General features: G+C 36.9%; 1 protein-coding gene and 2 long non-coding RNA genes across 14 annotated transcripts in view; 1 reads left to right on the top strand and 2 right to left on the bottom strand.

Moving 5' to 3' along the window:
• Nucleotides 1–17,826, bottom strand: part of LOC138984433 (uncharacterized) — a 43,254-nt gene extending 25,428 nt beyond the window's left edge. Inside the window, exons 1-3 of one of the 2 annotated variants that reach the window (XR_011461713.1) lie at nucleotides 16,722–17,826; nucleotides 16,343–16,484; nucleotides 1,409–1,899 (exon numbers count right to left, since the gene is read on the bottom strand). This is a non-coding gene — a long non-coding RNA (uncharacterized lncRNA). Of the gene's footprint in view, nucleotides 1–1,408; nucleotides 1,900–16,342; nucleotides 16,485–16,721 lie in introns of those variants that run through there. The other variant, XR_011461714.1, reaches the window with a different exon arrangement.
• On the top strand, nucleotides 1,184–20,188 carry MBIP (MAP3K12 binding inhibitory protein 1). Of its 10 annotated transcripts, none has more exons than XM_070358747.1 (10): nucleotides 1,187–1,399; nucleotides 5,002–5,121; nucleotides 6,856–7,080; nucleotides 7,169–7,265; nucleotides 9,644–9,709; nucleotides 9,936–10,088; nucleotides 12,593–12,690; nucleotides 17,812–17,850; nucleotides 17,941–18,023; nucleotides 19,643–20,180. In XM_070358747.1, the coding sequence occupies exons 1-9, from the start codon at nucleotides 1,271–1,273 to the stop codon at nucleotides 17,986–17,988; spliced, it is 975 nt and encodes a 324-aa protein (XP_070214848.1). In that variant the 5' UTR covers nucleotides 1,187–1,270; the 3' UTR covers nucleotides 17,989–18,023; nucleotides 19,643–20,180. The 10 variants fall into 10 exon arrangements, with proteins under 10 accessions (XP_070214852.1, XP_070214851.1, XP_070214853.1 ...); XM_070358746.1 differs by having other exon boundaries at nucleotides 19,640–20,180; XM_070358751.1 differs by lacking the exon at nucleotides 12,593–12,690 and having other exon boundaries at nucleotides 1,184–1,399; nucleotides 19,643–20,188.
• A 2,427-nt stretch (nucleotides 20,189–22,615) lies between these two features.
• The window catches only part of LOC138984399 (uncharacterized), a 355,695-nt gene continuing 352,344 nt past the window's right edge, over nucleotides 22,616–25,966 (bottom strand). The window contains exons 5-6 of one of the 2 annotated variants that reach the window (XR_011461664.1): nucleotides 24,836–24,977; nucleotides 22,616–23,158 (exon numbers count right to left, since the gene is read on the bottom strand). This is a non-coding gene — a long non-coding RNA (uncharacterized lncRNA). The remainder of the gene's footprint in view (nucleotides 23,159–24,835; nucleotides 24,978–25,966) is intronic. The other variant, XR_011461663.1, reaches the window with a different exon arrangement.

Raw genomic sequence — 25,966 nt, 5'->3', positions numbered from 1 at the left:
CTTTGTTGACAAAGTAATGTCTCTGCTTTTGAATATGCTATCTAGGTTGGTCATAACGTTCCTTCCAAGGAGTAAGGGTCTTTTAATTTCATGGCTTCGATCACCATCTGCAGTGATTTTGGAGCCCAGAAAAATAAAGTCTGCCACTGTTCCACTGTTTCCCCATCTATTTCCCAGGAAGTGATGGGACCGGATGCCATCATTCAGACATTCACTTCCTTTCATTCAGACTACTCTAAAACTGAAGAATACACTTTGTGCACGTTTCTACCTCGGCTTCTTCTAAAGGCATTAGATTATTAGAACATTAAATCCTCCCTTATCTCTAAACTGACAATGTTTATTGTTCAAGTGTTTATGAACAAATTTTAACACTAAAAACTTTCTAACCTTTTTTCTTCAATTGCACAGGACAGACTTTTTAATGTTAGACTCTGTAATACTACAAACTAAGCATCTTTTAACAAAGTTACCTGATAAGTAATATTTTGTCAGTTTTCAATTCAGATTTGTATATTCTGATTTCAGAGATTGTGTTGCATGCGATTGCTTACTTGGGTTAAATTCCTGTTGGGATCATCTTGACAGTGTTTCCCTTTATTGAAAACAGTTTTAGGATGAGTGTCTCTATCCTATTACCCAGAGAAAAACAACTGATTCACCAGTTTTAAAACTTGACCGAACTATTTTGCAGATCTAATAATATTCCCTTGATAGTAAATGAGGCATAAAATTTTTTGTTTTATATCTTCTTCCTCTGATGAAAAATTAGTGATGTTAATTTGAATACGGGTGAAAATATTCTATCCAGTTATGACAATTCTGTATGGAAAAGTTCTCAATATTTACAAATAAGCGTTGGCAGCGCTGCATCCCTGATGAGGGATCTTTCTCCAGACCACTCCACAGGGCCGTGTTAAAATTTTAACTTTTAATATGGGACTAAATCACATTTAACTATAAGTTTCTCTAGCAATACTCATCACTAACATCTGAGTCAAGGTACACTTCACGAAGCTAACCCTCTTGGATACCGATTCCAATCTCCAGTGGAAATGTGGCCAGCCTCACGTAGGTCGGCAATCATCCGTTCGCGGTCCTCAGCGGAACCTGATTGGCGCAGGTGCTTGTCAGTCACACAGTGGTCCTCAAAGCCTTGGTCTAAAAGAGACGCAGTGCTTTGACATCATCGCGGAGCGACCGAGGCGATGAGGGAGGGGTGGGTTGTGAGCGCACTTTGGTGCTGGCGGGGGCAGCCTCAGAAAGTGTCATGGCTGCTGCCGCTGAGCTTAGTCGCCCGACCATCGGTGACAGGGGCCTGGAGCGGAGCTGCAGCCCCAGCCTCTCCCGAGAGATAGTCTGCGAAGTCTTTCGCTCCTTGCATAACCTGGCTGGACAAGTGAGTGAGGTTCTGTGGAGTAGGGGTTTGGGAAGCGGCCTGCCCCTCCCCCCATTTTCCCGTGCGCGGAGGCAGGGGGCACCGGAGGCCTGCAGGGTGTGGGACCCGGCTGGAGTAGCAGAGGCCGGGGGAGGAGCGTGGGCCCGGTAGCCTGTGGGCTGAGTGAGGATGGCCGCGCAGGTTAGATCATGACCGGTGACAGGCTAGATTTGCAGCTCTTCTCACCAAGAGTGAATGAGGCTAGTGTGAGTGATAAACGCGGCTCAGTAAGAAACAGGCTTGGAGAGAATGGATACGGAAGAGCTTCTCTGATGGTTTGGGAGGCGCCTGGAGCCTCAGGATCGTTTTTCTTCCAGTTCATTCATTGTAGAAATTGATAGGTTCGTGGGGCCTGAGATTTCTGGAAAAGCGCTCTCTCCGCCTCTTTAGGGTGATTTGCTCTTACGATTCACTTGCTTTTGTTTTTTTTTTCCTTCTGGCCGTAGCTTGCATCTCTTCCCCTTTAAAACGAGGAGGAAGAGAAAAAAAAATTAATCTATACTGTTTCTAGCATAAAGTTGGCTGAGTTACCCTTGGTCTATACAGTGTGCATCACAAGTTGTTTAACTTGTAATTCAACTATTTATTAGTTTAACTGGCTGGTAGATAGCTTTTGTAGAAATGTCATAATAAAATGGAACTTAAATAAAGGTACTCCTTACACTGAAGGCACTGTTCACTGATGTAAATGCAAAGCAAATTTTAAATGAGAAACAGCTTGAAAATACGTTTATCTGCTTTCAAAAAGAAATCTTTAAAAAAAAAATCTTGGACTTAGGCATTTGTGTTGAAGATAACGGTAACTTCCTTTTTGAAAATAGAGTGTTTGATTTGTGAAAATTATTTTTAAAAGCCTTGGGTAGATGGTGAATCAGTCTTTTAAAAGGTTATGTCAGTATTTTAAAAAATTTCAATGTTTGTCCTGACTTACAAAGAGCATTGGTCTTAGTTAAACATTCATTTTGGAGTAATGGGATGATTATTAATAGAGTCAGCTAAAAGTTATAACTTTTAAACTCATTAGTTTGTCAAGGACTTAGAACTTTTATTTATTTATTTTTTAAGACTTAGGTTAATTATTTCAGTCTGAAGACTCAAGACCTGTAAATGGTTTAAAAGTTTGAGAACTTTCTATGGCGTGGACATTGGAACTTTTTTTTAATCCTAATATCAAGATGAAAAAAGTTTATACTCACCTATAGTTTACAAAAGTACCCCCCCACCACTGATGAGATACTTTTTAAAAACATTAATTTAAACCTATCTTTTGAAATAGTTTGCATACTGAATTTTTAAAACTCATTTAAAAATTTTAAACATTCTGTAGGTAAAAATAGTGATGTTAAAATTTACTTATGTCACATGTCAAAAATATTTAGAGTAAATATTTGGTTAGTTTTCATGACAGAGTAAAGGGACCATAAAAAGACTAAATAAGACTCTCATCAATTAAATGCTAGCCAGTTTGGTGATACTCTTTATATTTTGAGATGTACTGTTAAAGATAATGAAAGCCAGAGTACTATACTTATAAAATTGTTCCTGGTGGAAATAACTATTTCCTTTTGAAACAAGATTAAGGAATTTAAAAAATTGTATGTTGTAAAATGCCTAGTTCCTTCTATATAGTATCATTGTGTTATTAGCTCTCCTCAATAGGAAACATAAAATCAGATGTTAAAATTTTTCTAGCCCAGATTTTGAATTTATTGAATACTGATTTTGCCTCTGGTTGCTGCGTTTTACCAAGCTGAAGAAATATTTATTGTTAACTTGGATTTTTATATTAGTGTAATAAAGTTTTTACTGAAATGTGTATTTTAAATAGTCCATATTAATGACAGACTAATACCTTTTTGATTGAATGGTTACAAGTCACAGAATTCATATATTACTAATAGGGAATTTGTTGAATAATAGTTGGATGTATTGGGGATAGTTTTAAAGTTAATTTGTGACATTGTTAACGTGGTTTCTTCAAAGACTGAGTATCTTGCACTTGAAAACTTACGTAATTCTGATAAATTGAAATGAGACTATAATCCAGACATTCAATTTAATTTCTGTAAGTTATTTTCTCTAGAAAATTTGATGCTTTGCTTTGGTTGAGGATTTGCCTGCGTTATCCCCAAACTGTATTTGTAAATTTGTTATAATCAACTATAGATTCCTTCAGAACTGTAAAAGTACAGTGATGGGTTACTTCCATGCATAAACTGTTGTCTAAGGAAACCTTTATAAGCATTAAAAATAGAAATTAAGATTAATATGGTTATCTTAATATAAAACCTTAGTTAAAATAACAAACTAATTTTTGCCAGTGCATCCTACACAAAACTTCTTTACACTTGTCTAATATGGACTTTAAATATTTCTGTCAAAGGGTGGTCATACAGTGTTCATTCGTATAGTGCCTTTTGGGGAACTTTGGATCTCTTTGGTACATTGATTTTTTTTTGTTTTATTATAATCACAGTTCATAAGATCCTAACTAATAGAACACTTGTCCTTATTTTGTAGAAAACATGAGTAATTTTAAATAAATGATTTCTGAAAAAATAAGAGTTAACTTGATCCTGCGATGCAGGATATATGCCATAACACACGTGTCCCTAAAAATGTTTACAGTGATTCACTTTTATTCACTTGAAATACTAAAGATGGAGGCTTTCCCTCTAAAATGTTCACTCATCTTGATATTAATTTTATATTCAGGTTTGTGGTAGTTTTCTATATATAATTTTATCTTAATAGGTCATACATAGCCAATTTATGAGACATTTTCATATGATAAACTCTTAATACTTTACTAGAAAATACTGTTTAGCAGTGAGTCTGACCTTTCCATCCAGTCTCTGGCTGTTTATTTCACTATTGTGGAAAAGCATTTGTTTTTAAATTTCAGATTTCCACAGCTAAATAATAGTTTAATTTTTATTTGAAGTAAATATATGCTGCCATGTATCCGCAGACTTTCTAATATATATGAATATGAATGTATGAGTTGATTTTTAAATTAAAAATAATTCGTTAAAATTGAAAACAATGAAAATGTGATTCGGAAGACATCAGAGGAATGATATATTTGTTATGTATTTATGTACATATTTAACAAAAAGAAATGCAGAAATTTTGAAATCAGAACTTTCATAAATGTACCTCCCCCCTGTATTTAATGCTCTTAGCTAGAAGCAGTAGGATTTTGAATAGGGCAAGCATTTGTTGGCCCCTATCCAAAAGTTTTTAGATGCTGAATTATCAAAAAAAAAAAAAAAAAAAGCCTCACCTTTTCATCTTTCCTGGATAGTTTTGCCTGTGAGATGGTCCCATTACACAGACCCAAGAAAAGAATTAAGAGATGTCATCTGCTTTTTTCTAAGAATTGGACCTTTCTTGCCTTTTTGGAGTGGTAACTAGGTAGAGCACTTTTATGTATCATTAAAAACTTGAGAACTTTGAACTAAATGGCATGTTACTCTATAGAAATCTTATTTTTGTGACAATCCCATATGTACAGCTTAATCATGTAATTTTTGTGATATTGCTGGTTTGCCCCTTTAAAGCTTAACCTCAGAGACGATGTGGTGAAAATTACAATCGATTGGAACAAGCTCCAGAGCCTCTCGGCACTCCAGCCCGCTTTTCTTTTTAGTGCACTTGAGCAACACGTTTTATATTTACAGGTAAATTTCTTGTTAAAAATGTTAACTCCATATTGAGACTAGAAATTAATTATAGCTAAATTGTACACTGAAGTATTTGTAGGTTCTGTCTTAACACCTTATTAATACTGTTATTAATAAAAGGTTACTTCAGCCAGATTGGATCCAAATCTTTTAATTTACATAGTGATCAGGACAGTTACAGGAATATAGCCAAATGGGCTGATGTAGGTGTGACAACTGAATGAATGCAATTCTATTCGATTCCAGACTTGCACTGAAAATTCAATACAGTTGCATCTATGGTGGGTTATAATTAAGCAATAAGACACGGCAGGTGTGTGTCATGCTATGATAATGATTCCATGCCTTGGGTGAGTTTGGAGGCTCATGGAGTGCTTTCAGTGGTTCAAGAAGTGGCATTATCCCAGCATGACACATCCTGGAGTGTCTATTGCAATTAAACAGTTTCAGCATAGTTTTTAAAAAGAAAGTAATTTCTGTGACATTAATGTCTCATATTAGTAAGTAGCCGGTCACTATTTTATCATCTTAAGAGTTTGAAATAATTCATTCTTTATATTAAAAGCCAACACTGAATTGTTACTCTATAATAGTATTGCTATATTTTTTTTAATATTTCAGTTCAATAACCAAACAGTATTATGACCTTACTGGTTTCCACGTGAACATATTTGCATTTATAATTGATAGAAGTTTACAGTTTATCTCTAATCAAAGTATAAAATATGAAGTGTCATAAAGGTTTGGATTGGTCAGTTTAGTGCCATTAAGATATAAGGATTCAGAAGAACTTTTGGTATAGCAGACAAAGGAAGCAAAATTGTGGTATGAAAAAATAACTGGAACTTTGACAAGTGTTGGTATGTTTTGATTAGTGGAGTAGACAATTTTCAGCCCTCTATTCAATGACTTTATGGGAAATTTTAACTGTTTCATGTTAAAAGTAATAGTTAACCATAGTTTTGAGGGTGGAAGCAGTGAGCTGTAGGACTCAGTGGAGGCCTAGTTTTGTGTGTGTGTGTTGGAGGGATGGTAGTATAATTTATATGATAGAGTTGTATTCCCCACTAGTATTGTAGGCATCTACCTCTTTCAGCTATGGCTCTTGGTAGTTTTTTTTCCCTTGTTCATTTTCTTTTTAAAAATGTAAATTCATGACCCAAGAAGATGTCATGTCAGGAAAAGCCTGAGTGTTCACTCAGCATAACACCTATATATTTCATGTCTATGCTCTCTCATTCACTTTGGCCAACTGCAGTTTCAAGTGGAGAATCTCCAGTGATACAGTGCTAATGCAGGGCTTTGCTGAGTGCGAGCACTGGCTCTTGTGTTAAGGAGGAAAAATACTAAGCCTTAGTGTTCTGAGGAGGCATTTGAATGACATGTTAATTAAGTGGCATTGGTGCCAGAGGCTGAAGCTTTGATTTGGCACAAAATAAAAGATGAGTGACAGAATGATTCCCTCAAAGAAAATTTTAAATTTCCTCAGGTTTTCTTTCTCTTCTTTCCTTTTTTCTTTAAATAGATTTATAGCAAGTGATATTGGTCACAATAATAGAGAACAGCGAAAACACTTACATGTCGTCAGATCTATGTATGATGCCAACCTTTTATATTTAGTTAATTGATACTGAATATTGCTTTTACTTAGCTGAAATTTATATAAATATGGTAAATGTGATTAATTTTGATCAGTTTGAACCTCAGCAGATGGAATTGTGTTTTTCTCAGCCCTTTTTAGCAAAACTTCAGCCTCTGATTAAAGAGGAGAATACAACTGTTGCTGAAGAAATAGGAAAAACAGAAACAGGGAACAAGAATGAAGTAAATGCCAGCTTTCCCATTGGAGACCTGGAAGAGGAAGAAAAGCACAAAGACAGTGATTTAGGAGATGTGAAAAAGACACAGGTCCATTTTGATCCAGAAGTAGTTCAGATAAAGGCCGGAAAAGCAGAAGTAAGAAGTTGGGTTTTGGGGGGCCAAGGGAGTATTTTTTTAAATTTTACTATGTTTGAATTAAGATGCATATACTTATTGTTTGCAGATTGACAGACGAATATCTGCATTTATTGAAAGAAAGCAAGCTGAAATCAATGAAAACAACGTCAGGGAATTTTGCAATGTTATTGACTGTAATCAAGGTAACTACCTAGAAGAAGTTAGTTTTATTTAGGATTTTAATGATCTTTTTCTTTTTTAATGGATAACATTAAGAACACAGTTTAATTATTTCACAGGTTTATTTGGAAACTAAGCAAAATTTTCTTCTGTTTAATAATAGAATGTATTGCAAAATGGTTTTCATTTTGGTTATACAGAAATCAGATGCTAACGTGAAAAGGCAAATGTTTACCACAGGTGAAGAGATTGTTTTAAAGTTCCTTTAGGAAATGAAGATAACGTATGGATGACAGGGTTGCTTAGTCACACTAGTAAGAAGGAGCTGAGCAACATAAATTTTAAGTCTAAAGGTACTTTTGAAATTATGATATTAAGACATGAAGTTAAACTTAGTAAAGTTCATACTCCTCAAGAGGGAGCAGTTTTCTCACTGCTCCTTAGCTGTTTGGAAGGTTTTATGTCATGATAAAACCAATTTGTCATCAAGACTGTGGTATATTATGCTTCTTTCGTTTCTTTCATACTGTGCATACATTTGCTGTTTTTCATCAGAATCTCCTTTCCTCTTCACATGATGCCATAGTGTATTTACAGATCTGCAGGTATGCTGCAGAATACAAAATTGCAAAGCACTGGCATAGATCATATTCAGGCATCATAGTAATAATCAGAACAAGTAGTTCTTAGAAAAAATTGTGGAGAAGCGTTCCTAATTGGGATGAGGCATTTTCTTGTTGCCTCTAATATCTCTTGACTAATTATTACGAATACTGAATTGTCAGATGAACCTAGAATTGACTCATACCACATTGGTGCACTGATTCTCTTCATAATGAAGTAATAATAGGCTCAAGGTGGGTCCTAAATTCAGCCTTTCCTGTTATTCACATTATACACGCGTATCTCTAGATTTGGTATATTTTACTGTTAGCTTTTCAGAACAGGTGCGGCAGTGGCAAAATCTCAGGTACGACAATCAAACTGCAGGCAACCCATGAGCAAGGGTTTGTTGAGGGAGCAAGCACATGTGTCACTAATGTTATTCCTCTGCTCTCCCTGCTAACTCTATTATTATAAACCACCAGGGGATAGAAATTGACAAGAATTGAAATGCTCAGCAGGATTCCTTGGCCCATTCAATCCCTTGCTGGCTTCCAAACAGTGCTGGGAAGAATTGCTGTGGAGAGTGACTAGCACTCATACATTCAATGTCTTCACACCATGCTGAATTTCTCTCTAATGGGTCAGTTAATCTATGTATTTGGAATATAGCTCTGGAATGGATGATAGCTTCTTTTTTTAACCCTTAGCCCCATGAAATGGTAGAAAGAGAATGGAGAGGTGATGGCCCTTTAAACATATTTTGAGGTTTCAAAAAGAAAAAGAAAATGACTCTGTCTGGTATCTATATATAAAAGATAAGCAAATTTGGAATTTTATTCCCACGGTTTGTGTCAGCAGAACTATCTCAAGGAAATTTAGACTGAAAAAATTCAGATGTATTGTAATGTGTTCCTTTCAGGACCTCTCAGTTGACCAACATACATACATTAGGTTTTTTTTAAAAGTCAGATTCCCTAGGGAAAAGAACTTTCTTTCAGTATCTTTTACCATCCATTTTTATTATAAAATAATCAAGGAGAATTTTTTAGGATTTTTACTGCAGTACATGGTTTTACTTAACATCATTTTAAAGATTATTTTATGTTTATATATTAATATCATTCCAACTTTCCCCCTAATTTATTTGTTGATATCTAACTTGAAAGAAATTATACTTTTCCATTTAGAAAAAATTTGCAACAAATTTTCACATGGTATCCTTCTTAAAATTGTGTTTTCTGAAAGGGATAGTCAGGAAAGATATAGATAGCTTTTGTGTTTAGGGATTTTAAAAAAATGAGCATCGAAAATCTAGGCAAGTGTAAAAGTATGTGTTGTAGATTTCAAGGTCTTTTTGTGTGGTATTCTGAAATACAAATGTATTAAATGCATAATCTTTTATATTTGATGTTCCCTAATTAGATGAGCAAGCAATGTCACAAATGCTGTATTTTTTATATGCTGTATTTTTTATATTTCAGTAAAAATACTGAGCTTTGCCTATTTCTATGTTGAAATTGAATATCTCTTTAGATTACACATTTTTAACTTTCTATAATATATAAATTATTTTCTCCAAAGACACAGATGGTCTTTAGGAATGTTGGTATTTGTTAAAAATTAAATTATGCCACTGAATGTTGAGGACTTTTCTGTATATAAATCAGACATTAGATAAGATTAGATGTTCTCTGATTATGCATATGAGTAATATATGCATTATTGAAGGCTTATCAAAATGTACATTTGTAGTTAAGAATATACTTAAACTTATACTCATCTAAATTCTTCTTAGAAAATAGTTGTGCAAGAACTGATGCGATTTTTACTCCTTACCCTGGGTTTAAAAGTCATGTAAAAGGTAAGTATCCACCACATAATATTTTCATCATTGACAGACGCTTATTCTTAATTATAAGCAAAATGGAATAGAAATTACTTTCCTATAAAATTTTATTTTATTTATTAAAAAAAATCTTGCCTTTCTTCCTACTTGTGGTATGAAAAGAACGTACAGTACTATTTGGGAGAGAGAATTTATGAGTTTTGAAATGTAAATTTAGTAGACTCAAAGTTTTTGAACTTAGTTTCTAGAGTTGTGAATACATATGGACCACAGACTAGATCTGAAGGAATTCCGGGGTCGGGCCATAACCCTAACAGCATGCTCCGAGATTGTGGTAATCAGGCTGTAGAAGAACGACTGCAGAATATCGAGGCTCACTTGCGATTGCAAACAGGTAAGCAGAGTGCCTGGCAGTGCCCTGTAGTGGACCTTTGGAAGTGGTTAAAGAAATTCCAATTCATTTATTCACCAAATTTTCATTGAGGGTTTGTCATGTACAAAACATTGTTCTGATGGGTAGAAAAGTGAAGAAAGCATAGTCCCTGCTCCTAAGGAGTTTACAGTTCATGTGGTTGTGTTCCTCTTCCTCCCCTTACACTTCCATCAATTTCATGACCATCTCTCTCATTCTTATCACTGTGCTAGGTACAAAGTATTAAAAGGTGTGACCCTAGTCCTTTAAGATTTTCCAGTGAAGACCAGCATATAAATAAAGACATGCCATTGGGGAAGTGACTAACATTTATTAAGTGCCAGTCACTCTGAAAGTATTATACGTATATCAATTCACTTAATATTTAGCTACCTTGTGAGGTGTTGGTGCTATTACCCTTTCAGAAAAAGAAACTGAAGTTCTGGGAACTCAAGCAGCAAGCCCAATGTAGTAAGTGGAAACAGGAAATCAAACCTAGAACTTAACTGGCTATAAAGCCTCAGTATCCTTCCCCATTTAGTCATCAGATCCTGTCAGTTCTATCTTATAAATATCATTATGCACAGAGGCACAAAATACCGTTCGGGGAATTTCTAAATCCAGTCTAGCTGGTGTGTTTGTGGATGGAGGTAGAAGATAATAAGAGAATGAGTAAACCATTGAGGATAATAAGAGATAAGCATTAAAATTAATTCTCCCAGAACTAATTAAAACTACAACTGTATAATAGGATTGACTGGTTTATTAAATCTAATAGTATCCAGTAGCTAATTTTGAGAAGTACCTGTTGAATGCCTACTATATGCAAAGCACTGTTTTAGACAGGAGGGATAACTGAGATGATGTAATCACAGTTCCTGGCTTCGAGGACTTCATAATCTATGGAAGAAAGATTTATAGTGACGGGGGATGTTAAAGGAAGATTATGGTGGGGCTCAAGGAGCCTCTTTGTGAAGAGATTCAGGCAGTGCTTTGTTGACCCAGTGAAGCTTGAACTGGTTCTTGAAAGGTACAGAGGTGCAGCAGAGGACATTCTAGCGAAAGGGAGCAGCAGGAGCAAAGTCAGATGAGTAAGTTATTCATTTTCCTTTATTCAAGAGCAGGAAAAACCAAGCTCCTAAAAACTAGTTTTCCGAAAAAAACATATTTCTAGAGTTTTTGTATTTAACAAGTTGATACTTTGGATGTGAATATTCTTAATTGCATAATGACTATCTAAGGTATTTATTCATTCAGTACATATTGAGTACCTGTGCAGTCTGTGAACTGATGCTTCCTAGGTTTGTGCAGTGCACAGGCTGCACAGCCATACCCAATGAACAAAACAAAAAAATTTGCCTTCTTAGAGCCTATATTATTAGAGTGAAGAAACAGGCAATATATGAGCAAAATATATAGAATGTCAGTGGGTTTAGAGAAAAATAAGGGAGGGAGTGTTGGGTAGGGGGAGGTGGCAGCTCTGGTATTTTTTAAAGAGCGGTCAGAGAAGGCCTTACTGATACGGTAACTTTTGAGCCAAGACCTGAAGTTGGCAGGAGTTAGCCTTGTGAATACAGAGGTAGAGAGAACCACGAGTGCTAAAGCTGTAAGAGTACTTGGCCTAGTTGAATAACAGAAAAAGGTCAGATAGCTGGAATGGTATGTGGGGACAGTGTCCAGATTGTATAGGACCTTGTAGACTACTGTAAAGGTTTTTTTTTAAATGTGAGTGAGGTGTGAAGGTGTTGAAAGGTTTTGAGCAGAGAACTAACGCTATCTGAATTACATTTTTAAAGGATCATTGGCAGCTGTGTTGTAAACAGACTTGAGGCATGCAAGGCAGAATCAACTAGACCAATTTGGAGGTTATGATAATCCAGGGAGAGGTGGTGCTTTTGACCAGAATGTTTGCACTGGGGGTGCTGAGGAATGGAAGAACTTGGGATATAATCATAACCTTGAAATCTCAGTAACCTTAATTTTACCAGTCCCCTCCCTAGAAAGTTAGTTAAGAATTATGGTAAAGCTCGTTTTTATAAAAAGTCCTTCTGAGTTAAAGGAGAAAATACGGCATGTAAGGAGAAGTTTAAATTGAAGAAAATATGACATATCGCGACCACTGAATTGTCAGTTGTCACTGTGCATTTTTCTCCTCCTAAGTAAGTATCAGAGTCTGTCAGAGATACAAGTTGTTCTGTATGGGAACTATTAAATATCTTTATCAGATGAACTTAACATAAAACAACATGCCTAGCCACATAGGAAGCATAAATGGGGCTTTGGGGAGAAGTGTGGTACAATAATATATCCCATAGTGTGTAATATGAAAATGTTTGCTAAAGACTTCATTCTGTTTTACTCCTGTTAATTTATTTTCTTAAGTTTAAATAGTTCCCATTCTTTTGCATAAGTGTCTTTGCATGGTATTTTAAGGATAAAACCATAGAATTATCCAGTAATGTCTCAGTTTGTTTTCATGCATTTAGGCGGTCCAGTGCCAAGAGACATTTATCAGAGAATTAAAAAACTTGAGGACAAAATCCTTGAATTAGAAGGCATCTCTCCTGAATATTTTCAATCTGTAGTAAGTATAAGTATCTTTCAGAAAAAATAAGTGTTATTTTAGGATTATCATATAACAATTCACTCAGATCTGCTGTGTGCAAAAAAACTTTTAATAGTTCAGTGATGAATGAACATAGTTCTGAGTAAAGAGTTACCTAGTTCTTTAAAGATTGAGATTTTTAATGTTGTATTATGGACATAATTTTTTTGAAGAGTTACGTCATGGCACATTACCCAGATTCTCAAATTTAAGCCTTTTTTTGTGGCATAATAAGCCTGAATAGCCCTATTGCTCTGAACTTGCTGTCTTGTAAAACAGAGGCTTCCTCTGGGGCCTTATTCTCCATTATCCCTCTGCCTCTTTAATCCCTCTCTCTGCAGACTTTCTGAAAGACTAGTCTTCATTTTTCTCCTTTTCCAAGAACACTAAAAAACAATCTGTGCTGATAAGTATCTTTGTCATATTAGCATGTTTCAGACAACTGATCCTGGGCTCATTGTGTTATTTTCCTCAGTCTTCTGGGGTGATTATACATAACACCTGCCTTTTCTGGGGCTTTGGGTGGGTGTGTGTGTGTGTGTGTGTGTGTTTTAAAGCAATGCCATATTCGAAAGAACTAATGTAAAAGTGAACTAAAGTTTTAAATTTACTAAAACTCTTATTTCTGAAATCTTATGTAAAATAACTCAATTAGCATGGATCATTATAAGTCACTGGTGAAAACAGGATTATTTTAGGAATAACAGCGATCTTTCCAAAGTTTCAAGTTGGTATTAGGGTAAGGTACAAAAAAGGAATATTTCCAGATGAAGAAGGTAAGTCAAATAACCAAAGTGAGCAGTGAATCTTAAAGCTCAATAATTTAGAGAGTTTTAGTGATTTACTTACCTCCAATATAAAATGAGGCTGATTAAAGTACTGAGGGCTGAAGCAGGGATTAAATGAGATAATGCCAGTCAGGCACCTAGCATGCTGTGTAGCGCAAGGTAAAACCTCAGTAAACATGAGCATTTATTTAATTTCAGAAACCATTTAGAGGTAGCTGTATAAACACGGGTAAGTCGTACAACTCCTCTGGCCTTCTCTAATTTGAGATTTGTTGGTGGTTCTACATAAATGCAAAGGCCTTTCCATCTTGAGGATTTTCCTTTGCCTCTTCCTAGGAAACTTCATAGAGATTGTATGCCTTTTCCTACAGTAACACACCATAAGTTTTCCCCATTCAAGCTGCCTTCACTAAGAAATCCTTAGGCAGGTTATTTTTTCTAGTTCAGTTTCATATCTTGTTAATATAATTCTTGTTAACAATATAACTCATCTTATAAGAGAGTATTATAGAATTACATACCTTCAGTGGATCTTGGCCCTTCAATCTTTTTTCTCTTTGATTTGGATTTTAAAAGCTTAACATAGCTCTGTTACTAAATTTAATTGACAAAAGGACAACCCCTTCAAATCATAATCTTATTTTGGGGGATTCTTTATACACGGGGTAGAACGTTTGGTTAAAGAGGTAGAAATAGATTGTAGAAGACCTTAAAAGAAATTTAAGGTTTAAATGCTGTGAGAATTTTTGAGCAGGGAAAAGACTTGTGCAAATGGTAGAAGATTCATCTGATACTACTCTATAAGATATATGAAAAGGGAGAGACTAAAGAAGAAGACAGTATTATACCAGCTTAAATGTGAAGTGCGATCCTGAAACAAGGACATGAGAGCAAGAATAGAAAAGATTAGTGCCACTGACAGGAGGAAAGAAAAGTTGGCAAAGATTGATAATTGATTGTATAGCCAGAATGAGTCTAGTCTTTGGTTAGAAAAATAATACTATCATTGGTAGAAATAAAATCTGGAGGAGGAGATATTTTGGGAGGAAATGTGGACTTAGAGTCAGCAGGATATGCAGTTAGAAGTATCAGGTAAACTTTTAAGATGTAGGTAGGACTTAACACTTGATATAATTGGGAGAGACAATATAGACGTGATAGGTAGAATGGGTAAGAACATTGAGACTGTCAGAGGCCTGAAGTCTGAAACTAACTTCAGACGCAGGAAGTATTATAAATGTCAACAGGATTGGCCTGTATGTGTTGGGTTGTCATACTTGTAATAAAACTAGTGCTTTAAAAATTTTTTTTCCAAATATATTAAACATGTATTTGATTAGAGGGATCATTTCTGGATTAGTATTTGAAATGACATATCCAAGTTAATAGTGAGCTACAAGCACAAAACACTGAAGTGTTTAAACAAACTGGTTTTGTCCTTAAGGCCTCTGAATATGTATGGTACAGACTCAAAGGCAAAGATTTCATACCCACTCTTCCATAACAGAGGAATGTCCCAGCTATAGGAGCTGCATTCCTTTCTCAGAATGGAACCAGCTCTAGAGCTGTCGTTGTGTGTGAGAGATTGATACACATCCTGCAAATGACCTCGCACATTATTCACCACTCTTACTTTCCTCTTGCTGAGAGTACTCATAATGGCAGTTGCATAATTTTACATGTCTTTTCTGTAGACTCTTGAAGAATAGACTAGATATGTAGCACAGTCTTCTAGCTTCCAAAGGTAGGAAGTAATATTGAACCCATTAAATTTCCTAAGGATTGAACTTTTGTTAGAAATCAAATTTATGAAAAGTTTTTAAATGAAATGTATCTAATCCAGATTCACATGTAGGTAAATTCTAAACACAGTTGGATGAGATTATCATGGGTAACCGTGCAGCACAGCATATGAAAAGGGAAACATAAACAGAAAAACGATACAAATTATGTTTGGTTCCTAAAAAAAAAGTAGTTTATGTAAAGTTTTTTTCATTTATGAAACACACATAAACTCAAAAAAAGTTAATGTATATAAAGCAGGAATTACAACAAAGATTAGTATATGTTTAAACTTTTAATGTGGTAGTTCTAAAGATCTTTACCCTTCACTTTCAACGTGGAAAAATTTGAAGGTAGTAAGGTTTTAAAATTTTTGAGTGCATTGCTTAACAGACCATTTAAGAGGTACAATCTTTATGAGTATGTCCAGATAATTCCTTACTGATTTTTAAATTATGACCCTGGAAAACGGTAAGTATAACATTCTTCACGAGTATATTTCCATAGCACTTTGTTCATTTGATAGCATTTATCACTTACATGTTTATGTGTCTGTTTTTCACACTAAATTTTTAGCCTCTGAAGGGCAGGAACTGTCTTGTTCATCTTTGAACGCAGAATGTAGTAGGCATTACATAAATGTGCAAATGAATGGATAGGACTTGGCTGATAGTTAGCTATTGGATTTTTAAAGGGATGTTGACTTTGTTTGAAAGCACTGATTAGATGGAATCATAACTCTAGTCCATAATGGTTAAGTCCTGGTTCTAAAGGGAAGCGTGGGGAGAAGGGAGCACTGAGTTAATTAAGTTTTTGAGAAAGAGAAACCTTGAATGGGTTTCTGTCTGGTGGCATTGTGAAAGCATGAGTTAGAGTTTGGAGTCAAAGTTCAGAAACATATCATTGCCCACAGCAGGGAGAAATGAAGGTCTGAAACAGGGCAGTGGGACTAGAAGGGACGAAACATTTAAGGCACTCCCCTGTCACCCTTGACAATTGGTTACCCTTTACAACAGATTAGAAGTAAAGAAAGGGGTTGGTCATGAAAGAGGTCTGCTTACCACTAAGTTTCCTCAGAGCGTGGGTTTCTTTTAAGTCATTGAACCACTGATGGCCTGATTCTGATACTTCTCACTTTGGTTTCATGATACATTAATCTGATTGCTCAATGACATGGAAACTTGCCATATTTTACAGGTTAAGCTGTTAGGAAAACAAGGGGAAGTGTGTTTTCATTGCTGTGTCAAAAGCCACCTCTTGGGAAGGTTTGAGACTGGGTGGGGACCAAATTAAAAATTGAGCCCTTACCTGCCCATAAGCCCCACCACAGTATCCTGCTCAGTTTGGCACAGGAAGATGCATGTTTATGTAGGCACTTCCATATTTATTCTAACACTTACTGATTTCCCACTTACTAGAAACTACTGACAAGAGGCATACCTCAGTATTCTTTGAAAACAGCTTTAAATCTTCGTGGTTGCAGATGTTCACGAGAAAATTTTACTGCCTGTGTTGACATTTCTTTGTCAGATGTACTAATGTACTAATATAATTTGCCATTCAAGGCCTCGTAGGTCTGTGAAACTAAGAACAAAGTCAAGCAATCATTTATTAGATCAGGGTTTAAAAAACCACACAGCAGTATGTTGGTGAAAATGTTATTAGCTTCAAGTAATAGAAATTTATACTCAAACTGACTTAAACAGTATGAAAATAATCTTTTAACACAGGAAGTTCAACAGTAATGCAGTCTTCACGGTAAATTGATTTATTGGGCTAAATCATGACTGTCAAAGAACTGAGCTCTTTCCCGTCTCAGCTCTGCTTGGTGCTGACTTTTTCCCCAGGCAGATGGTAAGATAGCTACCGTGTTTTCTGGTGTCCTGTCCAGATGACAACAGCATCCAGAAGAACTGCCTCCTAGATGGCTTTCTCTTAGAAGTGAGGAAGTTTTCTGCAGAAGCTCTTCCCTAATTCTCAGCTGACCTTTCCTTAATTGCTGGCCAGAATGAGGCCCTTGCCTGTTGTGGTCACTGATGACCAGTGGGGTGGAATCGTTAGTCCCCTGAGTCACACAGACAGTGCCCATTATAGTCAAGGGTGTGTTTGACTATTTTCACCCTGCTGCCTGGTATTCCACATTCTGTTTCTCTCTGACTATTGCTGCCTTACCTGTTCAATATCCTGGGATAGGAATGTTCTAAGAAAGGAAACTAAGTAGAAGATCCACAGAGCTCCTCTTACCGCAATCACTAGGCCTCAATACAAGGTGGAAATTAACGGCTAAAGTATAGTTGTGTATAGCCAGGGACAAGCATGTTCTGACATTACCACTTATACTTTTAATACCATCTTTGGAGGGTAACTTCCAAAGTAGAAAAAAGCAGGTGTCAGTTACAGATAGTGCTCAGTGAGTTTGTGGGCTTTATTTCTGCCAGGGTTCTCCTTATTTTGTTCACTCTTCTATAAAGAAAAATTATTTAGATTTTCTAAGTATTGATTACTTTTTTTTTTTTTACTTTTAATCTAGAACTTTTCTGGAAAAAGAAGAAAAGTTCAACCACCTCAAGTAAGTTACTATATTTTTATTTTGGTTTCTGAAATAGTTTGGTTTTATACCTTTCTTATTAATAAAAGTTTCTACTGTGGTTGCTTTTAGGTCATATCCTGGGATTTAGGACTGGAAGAAAAGGGCAACATAAATTAATGTGTCATTTTAAGGACATGGAGTGACTCAGAAGGGTCAGATAACTATTATTAAAATTTATCCAGATGTTAACTGTAGAAGAAAGTATCGATTACAAAACGCTGAAAAATAATAAATGTTCAGTTTAAATCTCATCTGCTTTCCTTCTGCAGATACGGCTAATTAGCATCTAAGTCAAAAAAGGTGTCTAGCAAAGTTGACTTTAGTCCACCCCTGTTCACAGTACTACTGTATTAATTGAATCTTTAAAAATTCATGTTCATCCAATATTATCATTTCAACATTTAATAAATTATTTTTTACAGGTTATACTCCACTTAATTATTATAAAATATTGATTCTATTCCATGTGCTGTGTAGTATATCAGTGTAGCTTATTTCATACACAGAAGCCTTTATTGTGGCTTATTTTTGTATTTGTCCCAGGTCTAGTGCAAAGGTATGGAGGAGGCCAGAGCATGGTGATTGTAGGAACTGAGGTGGCTGCTCTGCTGTCCAGGATTTGGGCTTCCTCTGTGGCTCTTCTGTTAGTGCCCAAAGCTCCTCTAAGCTGCAGTGTGGAGTGGACATGCTGGGGCACTCATACTGGGAGACAAACCACCGTGTTCCTGAGTGCTCTGACAGTGGCCACCTCCTTCCCACCCCGATCATACTCTTGGCACCCTTTTCTGTTTCTGCGTAGCTGAACAGAGTCTTTCCCCAGTGTGTGTTTGGCCCAGATCGCGCAGGCTGTGGTATGGAGTGAACAAGGCTGGCGGTGTTCACCCCTTTAGAATGAGAGATCTAGCAAGGCAGCATCTGCCAGTGTAAGGCTCTCTGCACCCTGATTATTGGGAAGCCAGCACAAGCGCTCCTCCCCACAGAGTCTGGGCTTCACCAGCCCTTCCGTCTGTCGCAGTGGATTTCCCAGCAGGCGTGGGGACTTGTCGCCCCTGTGCAGGACCCCAGGACTGGAATTCCCAGATTATGGCTTAGCCTGCTTGCTCCCTCCCCAATGCCAGCGTTCCTCCCTTGGAAACCTTCTCTTCCTTACATATCCATCCCAGGGGCACAAGTCCTGACCTGATGTTTGGTTTTTCTGTATTACCTGGTTTCGTAGAGATCTTCCTTGCAGCTTTGGTTGTATAATTCTGCCATTTCCAGTTAATTTTCTGTGATAGTTTTTCCACATGTATATTTTGATTGTTTGCAGAGGTGAGCTCCACATCCTTTGCAATCTTGATCTCCTTCTATTTTTAATTGTAAAACTTTGAAATTTGAATGTCCCCTTTTTTTTTTTCAGATTAACTGCAATCAACTACCTTGGCTATTAAAAGAGAATTCCCAGTTACTTTAAGCAATTAAACTTTTTTTTTTTTTTAACTATTGACTATGAGAATAGGCAGTTGAAAAAATGTTTTTATGACCCTTTCAAAGTATAAAAGGTCCAAGATAGCTTAGTCATTAGAAAATCAAAAGAAAGAAATACTTAAGCCTTGTTGTCTTATGTCTTTAAATTTATAGCTTAGTCAACATATATGGTTCAATTTAAAAATTATTCTCATGAGAAAAGTTATTTACCATGCTTTTGGATATTTTATGTATTTATAGTACATTTAGCACTTTACCTGCATTAAAAGTCTTACTCAGCAATTTATGTTATTGTTTACAGCAGAACTATTCACTGGCTGAACTTGATGAGAAAATTAGTGCTCTCAAACAAGCTCTGCTCAGAAAATCAAGAGAAACAGAATCCATGGCAACACGTCACCTTCCATGAAAAGCTCCTCTCATTCTCATTTTATTTTTTTTAGATATGTGTAACTTACATATCCATTTAATTAATTGCAGCGTTTTTATTAATAGTAGACTTACCTCTGAAATCAAGGTTCATTTTCATGTGAGTCCACTTTGCAGCAAGCAGTCTTTAAATATTCCAGTATACTTTAAGATAGTTAATGCGTTGAAAGTAGCATTGTTGGAATTTATTCCCTTCTGTTTTAAAGGAGGTATTTTGAAAATTGAAAACCTTAATTAGAAAGTACATCTTTGTGTGTATGTGTGTTTATCACAGAAAGGTTTATTTTGAATAGTGATGTTTAAGAAGACTTTATATTTTTAACATTGATGTTAACCAGTTTTAGTTTAAAACAGTAATTTGTACATAATAGGCATTCAATAAAAGTTTGAAATGAATTTTAAGTGCATATATTCTTTTCCAAGTGTCAATTTAATCTAAATAAATAGATCAAACCTTTTAGGGGCTTCCCAGGTGGTGCTGCTGCTGCTAAGTCGCTTCAATCATGTCCGACTCTGTTCGACCCCATAGACAGCAGCCCACCAGGCTCCCCCGTCCCTGGGATTCTCCAGGCAAGAACACTGGAGTGGGTTGCCATTTCCTTCTCCAATGCATGAAAGTGAAAAGTGAAAGTGAAGTCGCTTCAGTCGTGTCTGACTCTTAGCGACCCCATGGACTGCAGCCCACCAGGCTCTTCCGTCCATGGGATTTTCCAGGCAGGAGTACTGGAGTGGGGTGCCATTGCCTTCTCCTTCCAGGTAATGCAGTGGTGAGGATTCCGCCTGTCAGTGCAGGAAGCTCAAGAGAGGTGGGTTCCATCCCTGGGTTGGGAAGATCCCCTGGAGAAGGAAATGGCAACCCACTCCACTATTCTTGCCTAGAAAATTCCATGGACAGAAGAGCCTGGCAGGCTACAGTTCATGGGGTCTCAGAGAGTCAGACATGACTGAGCACAGCACACACACATATCTTTTATTCTTATTGACTATGTGACCTTAAGCAAGTTACTTAATCTCTCACTGGGCGTTAATTACCTTATCTGTAAAATGTTAGGATGATACATTTGTAATGAACAATACATTTGTAATGAACATTACAAATGTTCGTTTGTAATGTTCTAATTTGTAATGAACTACATTTGTAATGAACAATAGTTGAGATACGCATGTACAGCTTTTGAGCCTGTCTGACATAAAGGAAGTGCTTAGTAAATGTTATTACTGTTGACTAAAACTAAGTCTTTGGAAAGTAGTTAAGATATTACAACTTACATAGTCCCTTTTCCTTGAGCACCTCCCCTCTTTGGACTGCCCCAGTTTTATATTAGGCAGTACATATATTTCCATAGTTCCAAATTAAACATTTAAATGCCCATATACCTATGATCAATTAATCAGTGACACAGGAGGCAAGAATATATAGTGGAGAAAAGCCAGTCTCTTCAAGTGAAACTGGAACATTTCCTCATAGAGTATACAAGAATAAAAATGGTTAAAAGGCCTAAATATAAGACATGTTGATATATGGCAAAACCAATACAATATTGTAAAGTTAAAAAAAAAAAAAAACCATAAAACTCTGAGAACATAGGCGAAACAGTCTTTAACATAAGTTGTATAGCAATGTTTTCTTGGATCAATCTCCCAATACAAGAGAAATAAAGAAACAAACAGATGGAACCTAGTTAAACTACAAGTTTTTGCATAGCAAAGAAAACCATCAACAAAAAGACAACGTATGGAATGGGAGAAGAGAAGACATTTGCAAAAGGATGTGACTGACGGGTTAATATTCAAAATATCCAAACTGCTCATAGAACTCTTATCAAAATATCCAATCAAACAATGGGCAAGCAACTTGAACAGACATTTTTCTGAAGAAGGCAGATAGTCAACAGGTGCATGAAAGATACTCAACATTGTTATTTCCTAAGTAATTATTAGCAAAATGCAAATCAGAACCACAATGGGATAACTCTCCTGTCAGAATGGCTGTCATTAAAAAGAACAAATACTGGAGAGGCTGTGGAGAAAAGAAAACCTTCATACACTTGTTTGGAATGTAAACTGGTGTGGTACTGCAGAGGTTCCTTAAAAAAACCTGAGAACTATCATGATCCTGTAACTCCTCTCCTGGCTATATTTCCAGAGAAAACACACCAAAAAAGATAACATGCACCCTAGTGTTTACAGCAGCATTATACACAATAGCCAAGAAATGGAAGCAACCTAAGTGCCCATCAACAGTGCTGAAGACGACGTGTATATATACAGTGGAATATTAGCCCTAAGAAAATGGAGTAACTGCCATTTGCAGCAACATGAGTAGACCTGGAGAATATTATGCTTACTGAAAAGACCTGGAGAATATTATGCTTAGTGAAGTCAAACACAGAAAGACGAAACTTATAATATCACTTACGTGAAATCTAAAAAATTATAAATGAATATATATAAAACAAACAGACTCACGGACCTAGAAAACAAACCTGCAGTTATCAAAGGTGAGAGGGATGTGAGAAGAGACAATTTAAGGATGTGGGATTAACAACAGATGGGAACTACTATGTGTAAAACAGAAGCAATAAGGATAAGTGCCCTGTACAGCACAGGAAACTAGACCCATTATCTTGTAATAACCTATAATGAAATATAATTTGCAGATGATCACTATTCTGTACACCCAGAACACTATGTTGTAAATCCACTATACCTCAACTAAAAAAAAATTTAAAGCAGCCATAATCAAGGAGCAGATATTTCGCTCAAGAATTGTTTGGTTGTAAGAATCAGAAATCTGCCTTAAAAAGCTTGTAAAGCAAAGTTATTAAAAAGGATCAGAAATACGGAATTTATTGCAGGAAATATAGCTCAACATTGTGGCATCCAGAAAGTCCCCAGCAGATTTGTTCATCTCTTTTGCTGTGTCTCTCTCTGCCTCTGGCTCTGTCGAGTTCCGTGTCTGTCTCTGCCCTCCTTGCTCTCTGCTCTCCCTCTCTGTCTTTTGCCCTCTGTCTTCCTCCTCCTCATTCCTTTTCTCTTACTCACAATCACCTATGCATCTATTGTATTCTCTGTAAACTGGTTCCCCTGAAGGCCTCTTCATTTCTGCTTCCTCACATGGGTGACCTGGAGCCCTGTACCCATGACCTTTGAAGTTCCATGGTGCATGTTCTGAACCCAGCTCTATAGAACCTCACAATTCCATGGACTACTGCTTGCTTACCTGTCTCTGTGTTTCTTACCTTTAAGTCCTTTAGAGGCTGAATGTCAGTGGGATCGGGGGTCTCAGTCAGTTGTGGCCAGGTCGATGGGGCAGAACCTCTTCATAGAAATATGCCGTGTACACACGACCTTGCACCATCATTTGTGGAGGCCTTAAAAATGGGGTCACCTGGTTTAAAAAAAAATGGGACTTTAAAACTATTCCCAAGAACGACACGTGGATGAACTGTTTCCACTAATGTCTATAATCTTGCTTAATGTGATCCGGTATTACAGGAACAGTGACAAATGCCTGCCCTTCAGTCTCTATCTGGTGTTCATAATCACCGTCCTGCCAGAATGACCACCTCTGGGTTTATTGGCATGTTTTACTACCGTTACATCAGCAATACAATAGGAGAAACCTCAACAAAAAGGATCAGTTGAAAAAGGAGGATGACTTAAGAGGTGGCGAAGAAACTTAAAAAATAGGATCATTAACTGATCATTGGTCTGCCCCTAAAATAAGTACCCCAAATCTGTTTCTTGGCTCTTAGCAAAGTAAGTTCCTAACTCACACCTGCCAGTCCTAGGATCTGGCCATTAGAAGGATTTCCTTTTTCAATTGTCCTTTCAGACCTGCTCTTCAGAAGGGCATTAGAGAGTCCTTCTCTCTCCAGTAAGTATTGTCTGGTGCCAGCATGCTTTCCTACTTGAGTTGGAGCCTCCAGAAGAGGCCAGGATGCACCATGTTGGTATGAGTTGGTATAACTGCTTAAGACTACAGTTCTGGTGGTGACTGCCCAGTATGTTAGCAGGCTCTCAATCATTGTCTTTCTTGAGTGTGTCACTGACTGAAAGATGATGCCAGGAATTTCTGAGGGAAATAGAGGGTAGAGTAAGCTTGCACCCTTAATCACCAGGCCACCTAATGACCATTCCTTCAGGATTTTTGTTATTCAGCTCTCCTTAGACCCCATTATTCTTAATGGCTCTGTCCTCAAGAGAATAAAGGAGGAAAAGTGACCTGAAAGAGGACTACAGGGCAGGAAGCACTTCTTCCCTGGTCTACCCTTAACACCCCCTCCACAGTTACATTCCAGTCTAGGGACATGTTTTACTAGAGATTGGGAATTGGGGGCCACGGGGGTGATAGGCAAACATCCTGTGGAAAAAGGCTAAGCTTCTTCAACCAGTCTAGCTATTGCTAGCTATCGTTCTTTCAACTGCCAGGCTCTTGAGCCCTGACTTTTTCCAAATTAATGAATAATATTTGGATCTTACCTTCAACAATCTAAGCAGAAAAGAATATGAAATATAGATACATAATAAGTTTGCAGGAAGAAAGCCTGGCTTACTGCTCATAATTACCTGCTTTTTCCAATATACTTTTAGCCAAACAACCTGGTACTGAGAACTCCTTGCCACTGACTTTCACGTCCATGGGGAATTAACACATTCCCGCATCTCAACATCCGAGAACTTATATCTGAGGCTTTGGCTTTAGTGATGTGGCTTGGGCTCAAGAGATTTGGGGCAGTTGTTTAGGTATCTCGCCACCTCTTACCTTTATGCCACCCGATTTCTATGGGACTGGGGAATCTCTGCACCCATGCCTTTACCCTACCCCTCTGCCTCCACTCCACAGACAGTTCTACATTTTTCACTCAGTGCCTAATACAATCCTATTCCTGGCACTGATTTCTGTTTTAGGGATTTTGTTGTTTCCAAGAAACAGAAAACCAATTCCGACTTAAGTAAAAGGGTGTTGTTATAAAGAATGTGAATAATTCAAATTGCAGGAAGTTCACCCAGGATTGGTCACCCTCTCTCCCTCACACGGGCCTGTTATCTGGATTCTGCATACTGGCTTTGCTTCGTTTGAAGTTTGGCTTCAAAGATGCCTTTGCCATCTGGTTTTCTCCGAGACTTTGAGCTCCATGGTGCTGTTAGCTTTGACCCAGCCCTTTGGTTCCAGTGTCCTGAGTTTGTTTCTTATGATTCAAAACCTGGGGAAAAAAGGAGTTCACATTCTCAAGGTGGTCAGCTATCCACCCTGGACCAATTTTCTTTGGTTTGAGTATTAGGATTTCCAAGAACAAACACACTTGCCAAGCCTTATGGGGAAAGAAAACATGGACTCAGAACTCTGCCCCTGTGTTCTCTGCCACATTATAAAGTTTTTAGTTCTTTAAGAGATACTTCTTATCCTGTAACTTTAACTGAAAACATTTTATGATTGTTAACCCTAGAGATACTAGTTGGGGTCACTAGACAAAACTGTAGCTTTTTGGTTTCTTTTGAGCAACTATTTGTAAGGACTGGTATTTCATGACTTTTAGTTTTTCTTAATTTTTCTCCCAGGGATAAAGAGAAAATTTATTTTTTATAAATAGGATACAATCCATTATATCGTTCTGTCCCCATGAGAATCCACTGGACCCTTTTATTACTCTAAGATACATTATGGGATCTCAGTGATTTAATTTTATTCAATTTTTCTTACATCGTTTGAAATATTTTACTTTTGCATTATCTCTGCTGCTGCTACTGCTAAATCGCTTCAGTCGTGTCTGACTCTGTGCGACCCCATAGACGGCCTCCCACCAGGCTCCCCCATCCCTGGGATTCTCCAGGCAAGAACACTGGAGTGGGTTGCTATTTCCTTCTCCAATGCATGAAGGTGAAAAGTGAAAGTGAAGTTGCTCAGTCGTGTCTGACTCTTAGCGACCTCATGGACTGCAGCCTACCAGGCTCCCCGTCCCTGGGATTTTCCAGGCAAGAGTGCTGGAGTGGGGTGCCATTGCCTTCTCCATTCATTATCTCAGGAATTATTTAATTATTACTAATCAATTATTCCCATGAAACTATTTTACAATAAATGATGATCACTATTACATCATCCTTAGTTTCCATATTGCATCATCTTTTAATAAGATATAAAATTCTAGAAAGATACCATCTTTTGAGGTTTTTTTTTTTTTTTTTTTTAGGCCTT

This window comes from Bos mutus, chromosome 21 (assembly GCF_027580195.1).
Source record: "Bos mutus isolate GX-2022 chromosome 21, NWIPB_WYAK_1.1, whole genome shotgun sequence".
Lineage (NCBI taxonomy): Eukaryota > Metazoa > Chordata > Mammalia > Artiodactyla > Bovidae > Bos > Bos mutus.
This window is presented reverse-complemented; position numbering and strand designations above follow the sequence as displayed.